Genomic DNA, 21,171 nt, shown 5'->3' with positions numbered 1-21,171 from the left:
GGTAGTTCTCGAGGAGCCGGTCTCAGGTTCAGCAGCGGTGGCCGGGGGACGACACTTCCCAGGAATCTGCGCGGCGGCGCGACGAGAGCCGCGCGAGGCCGTGATTGGCTGGTGAGCCGGCCGCACGCGGAGGAGCTCAAGAAGCCGCTCTGTTGCGACAGAGGCCGAGCGGCGAGGCCCAGTGAGTTGGGGGAAGGGGCGCTGGGAGGAGGCGGGGGCGGGGGAGGGTGCCGGCCGGTGAGGGGGTGAGGCGGCGGGGGGGGGGGGGACGAGAAGGGGGAGGAGGGACTGGGCTGGGATGGAGGCGACTGCAAGGGAGGAGAAGGGGCCAAGAGGGAGAAGCTGACGGGCGGAGGCTGGGGGAGGCTTGGAGGGGTGGTGGTGGGTGGCGAATGAAGAGACCCCGGGGGGGACTCACAACGGGGGGTGGGGGGGAAGACGAGGGCGCCCCGGGAAGAAGCTGGACTCGGCGGCCGGGTGGTGTGGAGGGTGAAGACGGGGAGGAGGCCTGAGGCAGAAGGGAGGGAGGGAGCCCGGGAAAAGTGAGGCGGCCGGCTGGAGCGTGGAGCGCCAAGTTGTGGGGAAACTGGAGACCGGGGACCTGTGCCGAGGGGCAGAACCCGGTCCCTCAAGTGGAGGCCCTGAAAGGAGGAGCGTCTCCAGAGCGAGGCCGTCCGTGGAGATTGGTGGACAAAGCCCCGAGGGAAGAGCTGGTGAGATGGGAAGAGCGGCCGAGAAGCCGAACTGGCTGGAAACATCCTAACAAAAGTTGGGAGCGACTTTAGGCTGGGGCGGAGCTGGGTATCAGAAGCTTGCTAGGGATTTCCTGAGATGGATGGAGCACAAGGCCCAGGCACTGTGCGGAAGTTTAGAATTTGGGGGTGTTTGCCTTCCTTCAGGCTTTCTGGAAGAACAGTAACGGTTTCCCTGTGATTCATCACCATGCCCTCCGACCTGGCTAAGAAGAAGGCAGCCAAAAAGAAGGAAGCTGCCAAAGCCCGACAGCGGCCCAGAAAAGGACATGAAGAAAACGGAGATGCCATCACAGAGCCACAGGTGGCAGAGGAGAGAAATGAGGCCAATGGCCGAGAGACCACAGGTGAATAGAGGGAGAGAGGTGGGTTGCTGGGATGGTTGCTGGGACCCAGTGGATGCCCCTGCCGGAATCTGAGTCGGGATGCTGGAGGCGCCAGAGAGTGTATCTGGTGCCACGAAACTTTTCCTGATGAGCCGAACCAGTAGGGTTGGAGCTTGATCAAGGAACCTGAACACAGTTCTCACATACACAGTGGTGAGCAAACATGAGCGTTGTGCTGCCTTGTCGCCCTGTCTTGTAGATTTGGAGGTCAGTTCCCTGCCCCTTTCTGAATTTTCATTTCTACACATGGAGGCAGTGTACCAGACTGTTTGCCACATGATACTCTTGTCCTCCTGGGGCAGTGACTGTACCAGCAAGACAGAAACATATGAATTGTTTTATGGGTTTTTCCTGGCAAAGAGATGCATTTCTGTTACAAGCGCTTCTCAAGTATTAGACACAAGATCACTGAATACTGAGGCACTATAAGCATGGTCTTTCCTCTGATAACTTGCAGTCTAGATGGGGAAACAGGGAAGTGTGATAAAGAATATTCCAGGCTCTTGGCTATCTATCATAGCCTTCTTCCTTGCCCCCAAAAGCTCTCGAAACAGGCCTTCTCTATTGACTGCTGTTGTCCCCTGAATAGTCACCACTTTTCTGTCCACTTACACATTGAGGTTCTTATACTCTAATTTTTGTATTAGCTACATTTGACATTTTTCTTAGAGCCCAGCTCAAGGTGGTAAAATCTTTCCCTGTCAAGCCTGACCTCAGTAATACTGCTATTCCTTATATCCCTGTACTATCTATCCAGGGCTTCCCTGTGGCTCAGATGGTAAAGAATCTGCCTGCAATGCAGGAAACCCAGGTTCTGTCCCTGGGTCGAGAAGATCTCCTGGAGAAGGAATGGCAACCCACTCCAATATCCTTGCCTGGAGAATCCCATGGACAGAGGAGCCTGGTGGGCTATAGTCCTTGGGGTGGGAAAGAGTTGGACACAACTGACTGTGCGCGCGCGCACACACACACACACACACACGCACGCACTCACGCACGCACGATCTCTAGGGTTGCTTTTTCTTTTCCCAGTACTTACACGGCATATGGAATCCTAGTTCCTAGACTGGGGGATTGAACCCGTGCCCCCGGCAGAGGAAGTGTGGAGTCCCAAGCACTGAACCTCCAGGGGAGTCCCAGCGTTACCTTCATTGTATCTGTTTCTCCATCTGAATTGTTTGATCTTTGAGTGCGGGGACTGTGTCTTGGGTAATACTTCTTTTTTTGCATGATTACCCTTGCAGACAGAGATACTAGGTAAAGTTGGAAGAGGAGAGAATTATTCATGCAAGCTGCAACAGAAAGACAGGAATTCGGAAAAAAAAAAAACAACAACAACAGGGTTTAAAATGATTGCGAGGAGAGAGTTAAATGGTAGGAATTGTCTCCAAAATAAGAATTATGAGGGAGGACTAGTGCAGTCAAGTCAGGCAGTTTTCTTCCTGGCCAGGATAGTGGAGAGATGGGAAGGTAAAAATGGTAAAAGGGAACGAGTGGGCTGAGTTGTGATCTGACAAGTAAACAGGGTTCCCTCTAGGGTCTCAGGAACAGGGGTTAAGCCTCAATTCTGTAGTACTTTCTGGATGAGTTGGAAAAGTAGACAACCGAATCCCACTTTGAGACTCTTGTCAACAGTTCCCATTACAAACTTCTTTGCCTTTCTCCCTAGAAAACCAGAACTTGTCAGGGCAAACCCAACTGTACTACCCCTAACTCAGTCATAAGGGAGCTTTGGGTTTCACCCTCTTCCTCAGGGAGCTACTGTTCTGAAATATAAAATCTGGGTTTTTTTCAGCTCTCTCTCTGAAAATATTTCTTATTGCCAGGGACCCAGGGTCATTTCTGCTTTCATAACTAATGGATCATCTGTCCTCTCTAACAAGACTGGGTCTGCTCTCTCCTTTGAGTTTGGAATTAATTAATTCTCCAACCTGATAGTTACCATTGCTACATGGTCTTTAGGTAGTGAGATACGGAAAGATCAAGAAATATCAAAGAAAGTGACTTGTGACAGACTACTAACCTTCTTTCGAATGTGAGACTCTTTAGGTTGCGTACTAGAGTTCAGCTGCCCCCCTTGTTTGGAAAATGAATAGAAAGGGGCTGCTTATGAAGTCTGCAGTATTTCTTCTGATGAAGTTTATTCCAGAATCCTTTCTGCATTTATTCAGTGCTGTTCACTTATCATTTGAGCCTGTTTTCTAGGATGCTATAAGCCAAGACAGTGAAGTATAAGTCTTACTTTTAAAGCTAAGGAGATGACTTAGGTCATAGATGCTGTAAACTGGAAAAGATCAAGAGAAAAGTTATATAGCTGTGTCTCGGTGTCTGCTGGGGTTTGGTCCCAGGGTCCCTGTGGATATGAGAATCCACAGATGCTCAAGACTGTTAACAGAGAATGGTGTATGTAGTCTTTGCATATAACCTGGCATGTCTCTAGATTACTTACTGTACCTAATACAACATAAATACTACGAAATTGTTGCCAGTGTGTGGCAAATTCAAGTTTTACTACTTGGAACTCTGTGGAGTGCTTTTTTTTTTAATCCACGTTTGGATTAAACATGATTTTGGATGCAGAACTATGGATACAGAGGGTTGGCTGTGTAGCTTTCCTTTAATTTTGATCTTCTTACCTGAGCACATGGAGATACAGTCTGGAGACTTTTCCTGTAAAGATCCAGATAGTGGATATTTGCAGCTCTGTGGGCCATATGGTCTCTGATGCAGCTGTTCAGCTTTGCCATTGTGGTGGAAAGCAGCCATAAACAGCATGAAAATGTTGGGTGTGACTGTCTCCCAATAAAACTTTATTTACAAAAGCAGGCAGCTGGCCAAATGTAGCCAGCCTTTTTTGTAAGCCACCCCCTCCCGGGCTAAGAATGTTTTTTACATTTTTAAAGTGGTTATGTTTCAAATGGTAATGGATATGCTTATGTAATAGTTGTGATTTTGCTAGTAGGGCTATAACCCTAAAATATTTACCATCTGGCCCTTTAAGAAAAAGTTTACTAACTCCTTATCTAGATCATAAACTTCTCTCTACACTGTCTGCTCAAGATCTAGAACAGGGATTGGCACAAAATGGGGTTGTGAGAAGCCTGGTGACTCAACTGTGTAGAAAGGAGACTTTTTAAATTCCTTTCCTCCATCAGAACTGCCCTGGACCCCTCTGTATTTTCTCATACTGGTCCCTTCCAGGCAGTATGGCTTCTTGGAATTAGCACCTGGAGGCTCTGTAGGTTGTGGAGGAAGAGAACTGCACCTCTACAGCATCTGCTTTCTCTGAAGCATTAATGCTAACTTGGGGGCTTCCCTGATGGCCCAGTGCTAAAGAATCTGCCTGCCCATGAAAGAGACATGGGTTCGATCTCTGGGTTGGAAAGATCCCCTGGAGAAGGAAATGGCAACCACTCCAGTATTCTTGCGTGGGAAATCCCATGGACAGAGGAGCCTGGTGGACTACAGTCCATAGGGATCACAAAGAGTGAGACATGACTCAGCGACTGAACAACGACAGCTAATTCTTTAATACATACTCATGGAGGATGATTTGGAGTTCTAGCCATTGCTACCATACATCATATCATCTAAGAACAAGAGAGGTTAGAACTAAAAGGACAAGTTGTGAAGTAAAAAATGTCCACAAAAGCAGGATACCAGGGCCAATCTACATGTAGTGTACACCCTGTTAAAGCTTGTGAAACATCTGAGTCAGCTCAACCTGATCTTGAGCCCTGGTCCTTCAGGACACGCCTCATTCAGCCTTTGGATTTTTATGTGTTAATATGTGGTAACTTAAAGAAGGGATAAAGCCATAAATGCCCAAGCAGGGGCCTGAACCCTCGGCCCTCACAGTAAAAGTCTGATGCCCTTCTGACTGAGCCACCCAGATGCCCCAAGACGTGCCTTTTTATGTAAGAGTTAAGCCTGTCTCACAGCCCTCTTCCCAGACTGCTTTTCTCTTCTGTCCCCAGAAGTGGATTTGCTGACCAAGGAGCTGGAGGACTTCGAAATGAAGAAAGCTGCTGCTCGAGCTGTCACTGGCGTCCTCGCCTCTCACCCCAATAGTACCGATGCCCACATCATAAACCTCTCCCTCACCTTCCATGGTCAAGAGCTGCTCAGTGACACCAAACTGGAATTAAACTCAGGCCGTCGCTATGGCCTTATCGGCTTGAATGGAATTGGTGAGGCCCTTGGAAAGTGAGGTGGGAGCTGTCTCTCCTTGGCTCATCTGTTGCTCAGCAAGTGTTTCCTTATTACCAGCTATGTACAAAGCTGAGCATTTGCAATATGGGTGGGAGCCAGATATGCCCACCTACCCATACAGAGCAGTCATGTGATAAGTACCACGTGAGTCGTTGCAGGCAGTAGGTGCTGGAGAAGTGGGTAGGAGTGGGTGGGAGTGGTGTGTGAAGCGTCTGTAGGTGCACAGACTTCACAGAGGAGGGCTGGGACAGGACCTGGCAGAACCGTGTCCCATGGAGGAGGCAGTCATAGGATTTGAATGAATGAAAGGAAGGAAAGGACTCAAAAAACGGGGAGGTCTTGGTTTGACTGGGAAAGATTGAAGGTGGGAGGAGAAGGGGGCGACAGAGGATAAGATGGGTGGTTGGCATCACTGACGCAGTGGACATGAGTTTGGGTAGGCTCCGGGAGTGGTGATGGACAGGCAAGCCTGGCATGCTGCGGTCCATGGGGCTTCAGAGTCGGACACGACTGAGCGACTGAGTGGACTTGGCTGACTGGAGTGGAGGGACTGAGGTAGGGCAGTGACAGGCGGAGCTGTGCTGAGTGTCCCCTCCTCTGCGTGTTTGTCGCCTGCCCCCCTCAGGAAAGTCCATGCTGCTCTCTGCTATTGGGAAACGCGAAGTGCCCATCCCCGAGCACATTGACATCTACCATCTGACTCGCGAGATGCCCCCTAGTGACAAGACGCCCCTGCAGTGTGTGATGGAAGTGGACACGGAGCGGGCCATGCTGGAGAGGGAGGCTGAGCGGCTGGCTCACGAGGACGGTAGGGCTCCAGACCCAGGGGCGTGGGGTGGCTTCCCCCCCGGGAAAGGCCCTGGGAGCCTCACCGGCCACGCACCGTCCACAGCGGAGTGTGAGAAGCTCTTAGAGCTCTACGAGCGGCTGGAGGAGCTGGATGCTGACAAGGCGGAGATGAGAGCCTCGCGGATCTTGCACGGACTGGGTTTCACACCTGCCATGCAACGCAAGAAGCTCAAAGACTTCAGCGGGGGCTGGAGGATGCGGGTTGCCCTCGCCAGGTGTGTCTCCCCCACCACCTCCCTCCACGGCACCCTGTCTCCTCAGGGTTGGGTGCTCTCTCCCGCAGAACTATTTAGAACAGGGGTCAGTGGTCCGTCCATGCCAGATACCAACAGTGTGGAGGGGCGGGGATGATGTACATGAGCTAAGGAGTGAGCTTCCTGACCCATGTGGTCCTTGTTGGACTTCCAGCACCGTGTTCAGGAATCCTGGGACCAGCTCTAGGTAAATGGGAGGATGGGTCTGTCTCTTTCCTCTTGACTCCTCTCCCCTTCCCCCTTTTTGGGCTCCAGCCTTTCTAATTCTTGTATAAAGATAAATTGTTAGCTGCTAGGATATCTGTCCTTCTTGCTCTCTCTTGACCCGACCCAGAACCAGTTTCTGTAGGCTGTCATTTCCGCACTGATTCCCCCAAGAAGTCCCCAGTCACATAGTGGTTCCTTCCCCCACCCATCTCTGCACAGAGCCTTGGGGAGGCTTGATACACTCTTTCAGCAAGGCTGCCTGAGTGTGCCCTGAAACATAAGAGCCTTGGCTTCACATGCTGGCAAGGAGTTGTAGCCTCAAGTTCACTAGGGAGCTTTTACACACACGGATTTCCTGGCCTCTTCACATCTATGCTGGAGTCACGTCCAGAAACCTGGGTTCTAAAAAGTGCTGCAGATGTGGTGACTGCAGGGGTGGGACCAGTGCTGTCCCCTTGTTCCTCCTGTCTTGAGATGCCATCTAAGAAAAGAACATTCTTGGGCCTCCTTGCTAGAGTCTAACAAACCCACCAGTTAGGTTTCACCTGAATGCTTTTTGGCAGTGTACTTTTTCTGTATCCTTTTGTGTATCCTGATGGTCACCAACCTCAGTGTAAGAGACTTATAGACTCATAACAGACTTTTACAGCCTTATCTCCGAGCTGCATCTTCCCTCTGCTTCTCAGCTCTGTTTTCTGCTCTTTAACCCCCACCCTTCATCTCTGGTTTCTCTCCTACTTCTCACCTTTTGTCTGAGGTATAGATCCTAGAGTTGATTTCAGGACTCAGTGCAGGCCTGACCAGAGCTGCAGGTAGCAGGCAGGCCATCCCCTCCTGTGTAGCAGGCAGTAGACTGAAGTGGTTCTATCTCCTTTCCTGTCTTCAGAGCCCTCTTCATTCGACCCTTCATGCTGCTCCTGGACGAGCCCACGAACCACCTGGACCTCGATGCTTGTGTGTGGTTGGAAGAAGAGCTAAAGACGTAAGAGGCAGGGCTGGGGGGAAGTGGTCAGGTTCTCAGGGAGGGGCTGAGCAGAGTCCAGGGGAGATGACACCCAGGACCCGCAGTGATACTAGAGCAGTGAGCAATCGACCAAAGTGAGGCCAGAGGGAAGACCAGACTGAAAAGGTGGTGACCACCTTTGTTCTTGTTTGGTCACTCAGTCGTGTCCGACTCGTTACGAGTCCGTGGACTCTAGCCCGCCAGGCTCCTCTGTCCGTGGGATTCTCCAGGCAGGAATGTTGGAGTGGATTGCCATTTTTTTCTCCAGAGGATCTTCCCCACCCAGGGCTCAAATGCATGTTTCTTGCGTTGCAGGCTGGTTCTATGCCACTGGGCTGCCAGCAGAGCCCAGTAACCACCTTTGGGGTGGGCCATTCTGTTAGCTTTTGTTTAGTCTGCAATATATGAATTTCTTTGTTTCTCTCTTTCCTATTGTTTAAAATACAATATCTTTGTTAAAGATAATATTTTTTCTTAATTGTGTTTATATCATATAAACAGGGATTCCCATATAAGATCATGATGTAGTGACAAAGAGAAAAATAGCCCATATGGCCGTGGTCCTTTGCTTGAGAGCCAGATAACCTGGAAAGTTGCCCCAGTTCTAGAAGGCTTTCCATGGTCTCTGCAGTGACCTGGTACCTTCTTTATAAAAAGTGGTCTAGTTGCTAAGTCATGTCCGACTCTTGCGACCCCATGGACTGTAGCCTGCCAGGCTCCTCTGTCCATGGGGATTCTCCAGGCAAGAATACTGGAGTGAGTTAACCATTTCCTTCTCCAGGGTATCTTCCCAACCCAGGAATTGAACCTGGGTCTCCTGAATCACAGGCAGATTCTTTACCAACTGAGCTATGAAGATAGTAATATGAAAAGGAGAGCCTGGTGATTTTTACTGTACCCATTCCAGTTCTCCACACTGGCTTTAGATGTGTTTATGGGTGCTTGTGCACATTTTTTTATTTTACCATCACTATTACTGCCATCTCCACTCCATTCTTTTGAAAGTTAGAACAAAAGTTTGAGGAATTTCGACTGCCTCACCACACTTTGAAAAGCATCTACTGGCCTTATACATAGATTGAGCACTGGCAGCTTAGGTGCTGAGAGCAGGGAATTGGCCAGAAAATCTAAAGGACGCTCAGGCATAAGGGTGGGAAAGGATAAAGGTTTTCTGGGCCCAACGTTCACCTCCCCTGTTGTGAACTGTCTACTGTGTTGAGCTCCTCCCTGATTGGTTCTCTGGCTTTGCAGTTTTAAGCGCATCTTGGTCCTCGTCTCCCATTCCCAGGACTTCCTGAATGGTGTCTGTACCAACATCATTCACATGCACAACAAGAAGCTGAAGTATTATACGGTGAGTGGGCCCCAGCTTCTCCACAGTACCCTCTGTGCTTCCTGATTCCCTGAAGTTCTCCTTTAAAAAAAAAAAATTGACTTAGCAGCCCTTTTCTACCTATTGCTATAAAAAGATGTGGACAGGGAGTTCTGCAGTCTGTTTTATTTTAGTCCCAAAGTAATTGCTTTCAGGCCATAGGCCACGGATTGGCAGCCTGTGCACAGGGTGTATGTTTGCCTTATTCAGAGAGGCTGCCTCTCCACGGTGCCCAGGCAGGCCTTGCTGCCCTCTGCCTTCTTGAGTAGCTACTTATGAAAAATAGAAGTCCTCTTTATTCATAGTTGTACTCACCAGAGGAGTATTAATAGTTCTTACATAATTTTTCAGAAATTTCACATGTACTTGCAAGCATTTGTAAAAAATCTTACGTACACAAGGCACGATTCTGTCAGTTGTGTTTAAATTTTAATATGTCTTGGACGACTTTCCATATGAGTATATTTAAAGTGTCCCCCTTTTTTTTTCCAGTGACTGCATGGTATTCCATTGCGTTGGCTATCCTGTAACTTATTTGTCAGACTCTTTGATGGATGTTTAGGTTGAGTCTGGGTGTTTGCAGATAGACACCACGATAGTGCAGGGTTTGCCAGGTCCTAAATCTGACTGCTCTGGTGTCTTCCCACCTGCAGGAAGTTCTTGTGGCCTGACTGGGGCTTCAGCCTCTCCAGGTGGGGAAGGGATGCACGTGCCCTTGGAATGCTGTGATCCTCTTGATGATCAGTACAACAGTGGTTTTCAGGGCTCCTGCCTGGGCAGTGGGTGTCTTTATGGCTAACTTGAGGATTTAGTCTGGAGCCCTGCTCTAGGAAGGAGAGGCACACAGTTTGAAAAGACCTCAGCTTCTAGATTTAGATATGCTTTTTTTTTTTTTTTTTTAAATACTTATTTATTTGACTCTGTTGGGTCTTAGTTGCAGCATGTGGGATCTAGTTCACCTGGGCCACCTGCATTAGGAGCTCAGAGTCTTAACCACTGGACCAACAGGGAAGTCCCAGAATATGCTTTTTTAATACACTTCCTCTTCCCCCGCTGCACCACCTCATAGCCAGGGCCAAGTCAGGTACCATCTCGAACCCCCCCGAATGAGGACCCAGAGCCGAGGCTAACGCTGCCCATCTCTCCTGGTGCCTCTTCCTGCAGGGTAATTACGATCAGTATGTGAAGACACGGCTGGAGCTGGAAGAGAACCAAATGAAGAGGTTTCACTGGGAGCAGGATCAGATTGCACACATGAAGGTAGGGCCAGGATCTTGTCCTCCGGGAGAGCTGACGGAAGGTGTCTGGGGAGGTGAGGGGCTAGAGAAGTCCTTTACCCTCTTTTCAGATGAATCGTGGGGTACCTGCCCACACGCAAGCCCCATCTCTGCACTCTTTCAGAACTACATTGCTAGGTTCGGTCATGGCAGCGCCAAGCTGGCCCGGCAGGCCCAGAGCAAGGAGAAGACGCTACAGAAAATGATGGCGTCCGGACTGACAGAGAGGGTTGTGAGCGACAAGGTAGGGTCTGGTTGGGTGGAATTAGGCGGCCTAACGTGAGGTGGATAGGGAAGGACCCGACTTGATAAATGCCTCTTTATCCTCTTCCTAGACGCTGTCATTTTATTTCCCACCATGTGGCAAGATCCCTCCACCTGTTATTATGGTTCAGAATGTCAGCTTCAAGTATACAAAAGATGGGGTGAGTACTTCGATGTGGTTGGGAGGCTGGGGTACATTTTACAAGGTGTCAGCTGGCGAGAAGAGTGTCCTATTTGCTGACGGCATCTACTAACCCTTGTGGTGCTGGGGGGTTTTCAGGCCTGGCAGCCTGGGTTGCCTCACTGAGAGCCTTAGAGGAGTTGGGGGTACCCTTCAAGTACTTGGAGGGGACATTGTTCAGCCACATTGGTGGGTGGAGGCAGTGGGTAGGGGGCTGCCATAGGAGCTTCCTCCCTCCTCACTCCAGCCGCCTCTAGTGGTGACTGGGGGCTCAGCGAGATTGCTCTGCCAGTCGGATTGATCACCCTACCCCTGGATCTGTTTCTCTCCCCCACCCACCTCAGCCTTGCATCTACAACAATCTAGAGTTCGGTATCGATCTCGACACCCGAGTGGCTCTGGTGGGGCCCAATGGAGCAGGGAAGTCAACTCTTCTGAAGCTGCTAACCGGAGAGGTATGGTGTCAAGTGGGAGCATGGGACTCCAGCATTAGATGCCACTGTGTCAGGGTGGGGGGCGGCACGCAGGGGCCCCTGCTCTTGGAGGGCCTCGTGCTCATGATAGTGAGCCGTCCTCTGGGGGGCGGGTCATCACTGGGCAGTGTGATGTTTCGGCATTTTCTTAGAGAAAACTGGGAGAAGTGTGTGTGCGAGAGAGCCTGTGAGAGACAGCCCAGGCCTGCTCTCACCGTCTTCTTGTGTCTTCATTCAGAGCATTTAGAACACAGGAGCAGGGACTTCCCTGGTAGTCCAGTGGCTAAGACTCTGTGCTCCCAATGCAGGGGGCCAGGGTTCAATCCCTGGTCAGGGAACTTGATCCCACATGCTGCAGCTAAGGCCGGGAACAGCCAAATAAATAAATAAAATAAATAAATATATTAAAAAAAAAAAAAAAAAAAGAACACAGGAGCAGCTGTGCATTTAGAAACATTTTTATTGTAGAAAACGTATGTTGGACCCCTGAGAGTCATAGTTCAGCACGTGGGATAGTAGTCCTTTAATAACTACCCAGTGGGTCATGTGGTGTGTCTCTGCCTCCCCTGAGAACATCTGGCTCAGTGTATTTTCTCCGAGTGGCCAGAAGAGCAGTTTGTGAAGTGGTGCGGGTTCTGTTTTGTAGGAAGTTGTAGGAGTTTGTTGAAGTTGTAGGAGTCCCACTTGGTGTGAATGTATGTTTGCTTCCCCTCTCTGCCTGTCTCTGCTTCTGACCAGGTTTCCTTGTCTGTGTGCTTATCTTTCCACCATCTACTCTTTTTTTTTTTTTTCTTATAGCTACTGCCCACAGACGGAATGATCCGAAAACACTCTCATGTCAAGATAGGGCGTTACCATCAGGTATAGTCCTGGTGGGGAGCGGGAGATTGCCCAGGGTGGGAGAGCAGGGCTGCGTGTGCCCAGGTCAGCTCCTGGGTGGTTCTGCAGTCCTGAAGAGCTGCCTGGGGAGAGGTAGAGAGAGGTACGTGGCAGGGACCCCAACAGGCTGCCTTGGAAGAACGCTAGGCACACCTGGGTGAGTTCTTTTTTTTTTCCTGTAGCATTTACAAGAGCAGCTAGACTTAGACCTCTCGCCTTTGGAGTACATGATGAAATGCTACCCCGAGATCAAGGAGAAGGAGGAAATGCGGAAGATCATTGGGCGATATGGTCTCACTGGGAAACAGCAGGTCAGGGGAGTACGGGTGGGAGGACCCCAGGCAACTGGGAGATACAAGCTGGGCGTCTGCTTTTTCCTCTACTCTAGGTGGTTACAGATTGGAGCTCTGAAGTCTCAAGGGACGGTGGGGGGTTGCGTGCTGGTCTCTGACATGCCCTTGCCCCCAGACTAGCAGGATGGGCCATGTTGTTAAAGGCAAGGGAAATTGAGACCGAGAACACAGGGTCCTCTGATCCAGACTCAGGCCCCGTGACGGCTCCACTGTGTCAAGACTCTGTGCCGAGGCAGGACTTCAGGCTTCCCGGTGTGTTCCTTTCAGCCCTTGGGGGACTGGCTGGGTGCCACTGTCTTACTGTGTGATCTTGGGTCTTCCTGAGCCCCGCTCTCTGTGTAATAACAGAGAAGCCATGGGGAGAGGTGAGTCGTGATGCGTGGTGAGGGCAATCTTGGACCTCATAAATGACATGGTTCCACACAGGTGAGCCCAATCCGGAACTTGTCTGATGGGCAGAAGTGCCGAGTGTGTCTGGCCTGGCTGGCCTGGCAGAACCCCCACATGCTCTTCCTGGATGAGCCCACCAACCACCTGGACATTGAGACCATTGACGCCCTGGCAGATGCCATCAATGACTTTGAGGGTGGTATGATGCTGGTCAGCCATGACTTCAGACTCATCCAGCAGGTGAGACTCCCAGCCGGGAGGCGGTTGGGGGTAGAACACCGCCATGGCACGTGGGGGACACTGAATCCACGTTACTGTGTTTGGGAAAAGGGCACAGAACGTCAGGTGGAGAGGACCAGATCTTACGGTTCTCGGAGAAACTTAGAAAGCCTTCACAGAAATACTTTAATTCTTTATTAGCTGTTTGGGGCAGTTAGCCTACTTGGCATCATTGGCCAAAATCAGGGAGGGAATTGAGTAGAGAATAGGGTGCTTTTGCTATTGTTTCCAGGATTCTTCAGCCTGGAAATAGTATTGTACTCAGGAGACTCTGGATTAGACAGAGGGCTCCTGCCTGTCACTGGGGAGAAAGCTGCTGGTCATCTCTCTGAAGCTGTGAGAAAGGTGGGGTGGAGTCCTGGAAGCTGAGAGGGAGGCCGTGAACAGCTCTGGGTCCTGCTAGGCAACTAGCACTTGGGGAGACCAGCAGGTTCCGGCTTGGAAGGCCCCACCCCCTGCTGGGTACGGTGTCTAGATTAGACCAGCCCCAGGATTGCTGAGGGGGTGAAACAGAGCTGGATGTGGGCCGGCGGGAGCTCGTGGGTTTTTCATCTCAGAGTCCGCCGGGAACAGTCTCCTGGCCGGGGTGGGAAGGGCGCTGGCCAGGGTCACTAAGTCTGGGCTTTGCTGTCCAGGTTGCACAGGAAATCTGGGTCTGTGAGAAGCAGACAATCACCAAGTGGCCTGGAGACATCCTCGCCTACAAGGAGCACCTCAAGTCCAAGCTGGTGGGCGAGGAGCCCCAGCCCACCAGGCGGACCCACAATGTGTGAGGCCTTGCCGGCCGGCCGGCCAAGCCAGGCCCCTGGGGCCGCATCCTGCATTGCTGCAATACTGCTCCCCAGCCCCTTGCCCCCACCTGCCTTAGCTGCACTCTGCGATCCTATCTACAGCTGGACAGGACCTGTCCGTCTCCTGTCCTTCCAGCTACTGTGTCCATGTCTGGACTCAGCTGGCTGTTCCCGCCAGCTCCTCGCTGGTTTTGACCCGATAGTGATGCAGCCAGAGGCCTCTGAGGGTCAGCCCGCAGGCCCACGCCCCGGGCTGGCCTGTGAAAAAGCTTAGGATCCTCGTTCTCTGGGTTCTGGTGATGTTGGAGGAATACCCCCCCAGCCCACCGCCCCCATTCCTTTCTGCTTCTGGTTTGGAGCTCTGGACCAGGGCCTTAATCCTGGTCGGTTTTTAAATAATTATTTAACGGTGTAACTTTTAGATCTGCGTGACATCTACAAAGCGTCCAATAAAGAAAGAAGAAGCCATGGTCCCCGCCTTCCTCCTTGGGTCTCTGGGTCCTCTCCTGCTCCTCCCTGCGGTGCCAGCGTTCACCTGCCCTCAGCACGAGCTGGAGCGGGAGTCGAAGGGCTGGGTGCAAGCTGAGGACTGTCCGCGGGCACTGGGAGAACTCCCTTCTGATTTGAACTCATGCCTTTACTTAGGCCAGTGGTTCACAGACATTAACGTGCGTCAGAATCACCTGGAAGACTCATTGAATCACAGACTGCTGGGTCTCACTCGGAGTTTCTGATTGAGTAGGTCTAGGTGAGACCAGGAATTAACATTGCTGAGAGCTCCCCAGCGCTGCTGCTGCTGTATTCCTGGTGGGATACAAGAAGTTTTGTTATGTTAACCCATCCACAGCCTTAATTTTCAATAGCGCTGTATCCATTTTAATAATACGTCCAAGCCAGGGTTTTGCATAGCATCCAGCCTTTGTGCCACCAGGCTTCCTGCTTCCTTCACCTCTGAAATCTTAGCGACCATCCCTGTTTCCCCCGGAGGGGAAACATACACAGCTGTGGTTTCTCAGTGCTCACTATAGTCCAAGACAGTAAAATACAAAAAAGTCCCAGATGGTGTCTAAACCCCTGAGGAGCTCGCGATCTAATGGGAAAGCCAGTAAGACAGAAAAGGGCATAAATCAGGTGCCAAGTTGTAACTTAGATGGTAGGTTACACAGGAGACCTTAAAAGGGAGGGAAGTTTCTCGTGAGGAGCTGCCCAGAAAGCTGGGATCGGTGCTGTAACTTGAAAGGTGAGTAGGGTCTTCTCAGATGGCCATGGAGTCCCAGAGCTGCCCTGGGCAGAGGGAACAGAGTATCAGGTGAGTGCCTGCAGCTTAGCCTGAGATTCCAAGGCTGGAGTGAGGGACTCCACTCCAACTCCACCCTGTGACCCCCAGGGGCCTGGCCTGGCTGCTTTGCGCCTCAAGGCGGGGGCCCAGAGAAAAATGGCTCATCAGTCTGCCTTGAGTGTCCAGAGGCTTGGTTAGGAGGATAATGGGAACAGAGATGAAGAGCCGCTACTTTGGCCAAGGGAGGGCCTGGTTGTGTGAAGAACTCCTGCTGAAGTCTGTTGGGGGCTCCAGGCCTGGAGGAAGGGAACGCAGTAGGCTGGTCAGCTTGTCCAGGAAAAAGGCCAGCCTCAACATTTTTTTTTTTTTTTCAGCCTCAACATTTTAAAAAATGTTTAAAAAATCCCACAAAATACACATTTCTACAAGCGCCTAAAATCAGTGCCTTGCTTTGGATCGAGAGTCACCCTCCTGCTCCTCCAACCTCTGGCACGCAGCCACAGCTGAATGATGGGGACTGGGGGTGTGGGGGCTTGGTGAGGTGCGGGTGCTCGGGCCCGCCTATGGCAGGTGATGCTCATTTGGCTCCCCACCTCTTTATTGGGAAAACCCTCTTCTCCCCACAGCCTGGGCTTATCCCATTGCTCTCAATTTCCTTAACCACAGCATTCAAGGACTTGAAATCCTCACACTAGGTGCAAAGCGAGACCACCTTCTTTGCAGAATAGCACCTTTTCTCCTGCTTCCCTTCACAGCTCACTCCATCAGGGGCCTCATGTTCACGGAGAGCACCCCGTGTTTCTCACTCCGGCTTCCTCCAGTCTGCCTTCCCTGACACCCTCCCTGTCAGGCCCTCCCAGCTGTGATTCCTGCTGCCTTCACCTGTCTGGGCTCAGGTTCTGCTCCATTTTGTGCTGTTAGTTCAAGCCTCCCTGAAACCACACCCACTGATTTCTTTCTCCCTTTCCTCCCAACTAAAATCTCCTCTCTCCCTAGTTAAGTTGTACCCATCCTACCAGGGGCTTCCCAGGTGGCACAGTGGTAAAGAATCAGCCTGCCAATGAAGGAGACACAAGAGACCTGGGTTTGGTCCCTGGGTGGGGAAGATCCCGTGGAGAAGGAAATGGCAAGATCAAGTATTCTTGCCTGGAAAATGCTATGGACAGAGGAGCCTGGCAGGCTACAGTCCATGGAGTTGCAGTCGGACACGACTGCACGCACACACATGTCCTACCAGACCAGCTTCAAATCCCCGTTTGTTTCCTGAAGCCAGAGTTTTCTTCTTTTTTTAAATCAATTGTGTACTTCTATAGCCTATCTTTAAAAAAATATATATATATACACACACACACACACACACACACACTAAGCTTTTTCCGAACTCTGTTCCACACACTTTTACCCTTTCACCCTTCCCTGATGGTTTCCAGCGAACCAGTCTTATCTCTCCAGCTAAACTGTAGGCCCTCAGAGAAGGGGGGAGGGGCTTCCCTGGTGGCTCTGATGGTAAAGAATCTGCCTGCAATGCAGAAGACCCGGGTTTGATCTCTGGGTCAGGAAGATGCCCTGGAGAAGGGCGACCCACTGCAGTGTTCTTGCCTGGAGAATTCCATGACTGAGGAACCTGGCAGGCTACAGTCCCTGGGGTCACAAAGTGAATGAATAACACTAGTACTTGGGGGGCGGTGCTGGGGGCCTTGTGTTACTCCGACGCTCTCCAGCACATGCGAGCACACGGGTGACTTACACGTGTGTTATAAGTATTTTGGGAGATAGAAGGGTGGGGAAGGGGGCTGGTGGAGGCTTATTCAGAGAGAGAACCCTGGGGGCAGTGGAGAGGAAGGAGCAATTAGGCTCTTTCAGGATTAACGCAGAGCATGTTTTGAATTGGGTTGGGCCCGGCCCCACCCCTGTGCCCAGGTGCTGGCCCCTAGCCCCTCCAGGTGGACGGGCAGCTGACCTCTTAAAAATTCGCCCAAGACGTGGGAGGAGGCCGCCGGGAAGACCAGGAGGATGAGCGCTGAGCACGGACAGCTGCAGCAGCCTGGGGGCCGGCGAGGCCGGAGTCCTGGGGACAAGAAGTCCAGAAGGCGCAGCCGGCGCAAAGAAACCTACTCGATGTACATCTACAAGGTGCTCAAGCAGGTGAGCGTGGGGGGGCCACCATGGGCGTGGGGCGGGGGCTGGCGAAAGCCTGGGAAGGGCCTGGATGGAGTTCAGGCCGGGGCACCGTTCACTCCCAGCACGGACCCCCCACGCCCCTCTTGTGGGGTCGCTCTTCATCTCAGAGGCCCGGGGGCCCGCTCAGTGTCCATCCTGCACCTGTGGGCAGAAGGCGGTTCAGACATGCTCCCACCCTGGTCCAGAGGCTACACAGGGCTCTGGGGCAGACAAAACAGTCATGTGGGACCTTAGGTGGGACAGTTTAAGTGAAGGAAGTCCCCAGGAAACTGCAGGGCTGACGGTGATCAGGCACCCGACGTGCGGGCCCAAACAAGAGGACGAGTTAGCTGTGGCTGGAGGGAGGAGTGGCTCCAGTGAACTGCGGTCTTGGGGGAGCTCCCCAGGTGGGCGGCGCTCCGCCTTTGAGGGGCTGAGGGGTTGGTCCACCTTACAGATAAGGAACCTAAGGTACTAAGGGCTCAGCGGGGTGACTGGGTCACATGACCTGAGAGCAGTGGAGGTTACCCCAGCCCCCCAGCCCTGGCCAGCCCTGACTCTGGGTGAGCCCCAACCCTAACCCACACTCAGCCTCCCAGCGCACCTGTGAGGACCGCCTACTCCTGGGACTCACGCAGACACCAAAGGGCACCCATCCGCTGTGTCTGATGGACCCGGGGCACCTGGCCTCCAACGCTCTGCCCCGCTCAGTGAGCTGGGCCCGGCAGTGAGCTGCCTGCGCTGGGTCTCCTCTCACCTGCCTGAGTCTCACCACTGTGAGACCAGACCTCAGACATGGACCTTGTCTCCAGTCTGAAATCCCATAAGCTGAATCCAGTTTGAGTGACTGGACGGCTGGGGGTCTCCGGGAGCACTCTCACGGGGTGGGCCCTGCACCCATGTGGACGGGCCAAAGGGCAGCAGGGGAGAAGACTCCGGGGTCCCAATGAAAGTGGGGTGGGAGCCCGTGTTAGTGGGCCCCCTGCAGCTTAGCCTAGCTTTTCGGCTTCAAAGTTGTGAGGGCAGCATTGGGGCAGGACTTGGCTCCCCGAAGAGAGCTGCTGAGCGGGTCCTCCCGGGTCGAGGGGGGGCCACTGCCCCGGTCACCTCGAGGGGAAGAGGATGTGATGACCAGGGTCCGGCTCAGGTTTCCCGCTGTCAGATCCGTGGCCCCCGGAGGCTGTGCGGAGAGGGAGCGGCCGGGCCAGAAGCCAGGGTGTTCGTTCACCTCCACCACTGGCCTGACATGTATGTCGGCAGTCACTTCCCTCCCACTTCGCAGAGAAATGGGCTTCCCGGGTGGCTCAGACGGTAAAGTGTCTGCCTGCATCTCGGAAGACCCCGGGTCAGAAAGATCCCCTGGAGTAGAGTACTCTAGTACTCTTGCCTGGAAAATCCTATGGATGGAGGAGCCTGGTGGGCTACAGTTCATGGGGTCACAAAGAGTCGGACGCGACTGAATGACTTCACTTTACTTTTACTTTTTGCAGAGAAATGGTGTCTGCCTGCTTACGTGTTAGGATTGTTATAAGGTCCCTCCCGTTTGTTTTACTGGGGATCACCTAGTTCAAAAGCTGGTGTGAAAAAAAAAAAAAAAAAAGCTGGTGTGACAGAAGAGGAAACAGGCTCAGAGGAAAGTGCCTCATCCAAGGTCCCACAGGGACTCATGGGACAGCCCCAGATCCCCGTCTCCTCACTCCCAGTCTGCCGTGGAGAGTGTGTCCTAGGTGGGCCCTTTCTGGAAAATAATCTGGTTAACGATCTACCAAGTTATGTGCACCAGCCCTCTAGGAACTTCTAGGAACAATCCAGCTTGCTTGTACAAGTGTCCAATGTTCAAAGACATGTATTTATTATAAAACAATGTAATAGCAAAAAGTAAAGCATACCCACTAAATGTCCCTGAAGAGAGGGATGGTGATATAAACTATGATGCATCCATGGTACGAAATGCTGTGCAAGTGCATTAATAGAAAAAGAAAGAAAAAAAAAAGAGGCAGCATTCCTTATCTCTTGCAGTTGGGAGAAACTTCTTTTTTTTAACTTGGATACAGTAGTAACCTGTCTGGCCTCTGGAAAGAGGGTGATGAGGTGGCTTTGTGGTCCCCAACTTGGGGGTGGGGCTTGCGGCATCAGGCAGAGCCCCCCTGTTAACAGACTGCTCCTGCTGCTTCCCCAGGTCCACCCCGACATCGGCATCTCCTCCAAGGCCATGAGCATCATGAACTCGTTCGTGAACGATCTGTTTGAGCGGCTGGCCGGCGAGGCCGCCCGGCTGGCCCAGTACTCGGGCCGAACCACACTGACGTCCCGGGAGGTCCAGACGGCCGTGCGTCTGCTGCTGCCTGGAGAGCTGGCCAAGCATGCTGTGTCCGAGGGCACCAAGGCCGTGACCAAGTACACCAGCTCCAAGTGACCCGGGGCCCGACCCTAATAAAGGCTGCACTGCTCTCCTGTGTGGTTCTGATTTCAAAAAGGGATGCGTGGAGGTGAGGTGTGGTGTGGGGCAGGGTGTCCCTACTTGTCACGCCCCTGAGATGGAAAAACACTTGTGCATACCTCATACCTCTTAAAACCTGCGTTCTGGGTGGGGCCCACGGGTGACATGTGACACTTTGTAAATGTACAGCATTCTTGTTCTTAGGTGAGATGAGGGACAACCTAGTCTGGGTTAGAATCCTGAGTCTGCCACTGGCTGTTTCCATCACGCCCTCTCTGGGCCTGAAATTCCACATGCATCCCTCCTTTAGGACGGAATTCTGTGAGGCCATTTCTAGAAGACTATTATTTTTGTCCTGTGCTGGGCACACGGGCTACACAGATCTACAAGATACAAAAACGAAGGCCCAAAGCTTCAAAGTAACCTACTGGGATCTCAAAGATGTTTTTATTTTCCCCTATGGTTTTCTTCCCCTTAATTTCGGAACAAGTTGGTGAGAATGTTTTTGAGACTCCTAACTTTTCTTCTCCCATTTTATTTTGTTTTCAGTTCCCAACCAGGAACTGAAACAAATTGGTGAGAGAAAAAAATGCAAAAATAGTACCATAACCACTTGTACATCCTGCACCTAGATTCACGACATAACACATGACCACATTCTCCTTTTCTAATTCAGCCTCTGCTGCGGTGGAGTGAAGGGCTGGCTGGGACTGCGTGAACAGCCCAAAATACTTTACGTTCCCTTTGTAACTTCAGGTTCATATATTGAAAAGACTTGCTGTAAAGATGGCTGAACTGTGACCCGACATATGTCATGCATGTGTCCTCCTCTGTCAAGCCTACAGTGGAGATGCCACCTGGTGAGAACTAATTATCCACGCTTTTGTCCCACAGCAGGAAAAAGACTGGCTCAGGAGACCTAGCCCGGAAGCTCAGCTCCTCCCTACTCCCACTGTGTTTATACTCCTTGCTACTCTAGGCGTGATTCACAGGCCAGCAGCTTCTGTAACACCCTGGGAGCTTGTTAGGAATGCAGAATCCTGGGCCCCAGCTCAGAGTGCTGAATGGGAATCTGCATTTTGGCAAGGTCCTTGCAAGCTCTGGGGACAGGTGGATTCCTCTCCCGATCCTCTTTGCCTCTGTCTCTCTCCCGCCGCCGTCCTTTGCCTTATATATTTATTCAGACGTTCCCCACTTGACACTGAGCTAAAAGCTTACCCCAGCAGACCCGAGCCAGGCTGATATGCTTTGAATTTTCCAAAGAATGTCCTCGCAAGCCTGAAGCAGTGATGGGGAAACCCCCAGAGAGCTCAAAAGGAGCCCAAAACCACCACTGAGTCCCACCCACTACTCCTTGCAGCGTCATTCTT

The 21,171-nt window shown here is 51.9% G+C and overlaps 2 protein-coding genes across 4 annotated transcripts; both read left to right on the top strand.

The window, feature by feature from the left end:
* Positions 1 to 29: 29 nt before the first annotated feature.
* On the top strand, positions 30 to 14,392 carry ABCF2 (ATP binding cassette subfamily F member 2). 2 transcript variants are annotated; one of them, XM_043464166.1, is made up of 15 exons: positions 30 to 181; positions 900 to 1,099; positions 5,116 to 5,328; positions 5,976 to 6,158; positions 6,243 to 6,414; positions 7,547 to 7,642; positions 8,915 to 9,017; positions 10,200 to 10,295; positions 10,437 to 10,556; positions 10,648 to 10,737; positions 11,102 to 11,212; positions 12,029 to 12,091; positions 12,292 to 12,420; positions 12,889 to 13,092; positions 13,767 to 14,392. In XM_043464166.1, the coding sequence occupies exons 2-15, from the start codon at positions 943 to 945 to the stop codon at positions 13,902 to 13,904; spliced, it is 1,875 nt and encodes a 624-aa protein (XP_043320101.1). In that variant the 5' UTR covers positions 30 to 181; positions 900 to 942; the 3' UTR covers positions 13,905 to 14,392. The 2 variants fall into 2 exon arrangements, with proteins under 2 accessions (XP_043320101.1, XP_043320103.1); XM_043464168.1 differs by lacking the exon at positions 30 to 181 and adding an exon at positions 438 to 713.
* A 139-nt stretch (positions 14,393 to 14,531) lies between these two features.
* On the top strand, positions 14,532 to 19,811 carry LOC122438884 (histone H2B type 2-E1). 2 transcript variants are annotated; one of them, XM_043464172.1, is made up of 3 exons: positions 14,532 to 15,162; positions 17,122 to 17,346; positions 19,541 to 19,811. In XM_043464172.1, the coding sequence occupies exons 2-3, from the start codon at positions 17,215 to 17,217 to the stop codon at positions 19,775 to 19,777; spliced, it is 369 nt and encodes a 122-aa protein (XP_043320107.1). In that variant the 5' UTR covers positions 14,532 to 15,162; positions 17,122 to 17,214; the 3' UTR covers positions 19,778 to 19,811. The 2 variants fall into 2 exon arrangements, with proteins under 2 accessions (XP_043320107.1, XP_043320108.1); XM_043464173.1 differs by having other exon boundaries at positions 14,532 to 15,231; positions 17,182 to 17,346.
* The last annotated feature ends 1,360 nt before the right edge of the window (positions 19,812 to 21,171 follow it).

The sequence above is a fragment of the Cervus canadensis genome, chromosome 3 (assembly GCF_019320065.1).
Source record: "Cervus canadensis isolate Bull #8, Minnesota chromosome 3, ASM1932006v1, whole genome shotgun sequence".
Lineage (NCBI taxonomy): Eukaryota > Metazoa > Chordata > Mammalia > Artiodactyla > Cervidae > Cervus > Cervus canadensis.
Note: the sequence above shows the minus strand (reverse complement) of the source record. Positions and strands in the feature narration are given on the sequence as shown.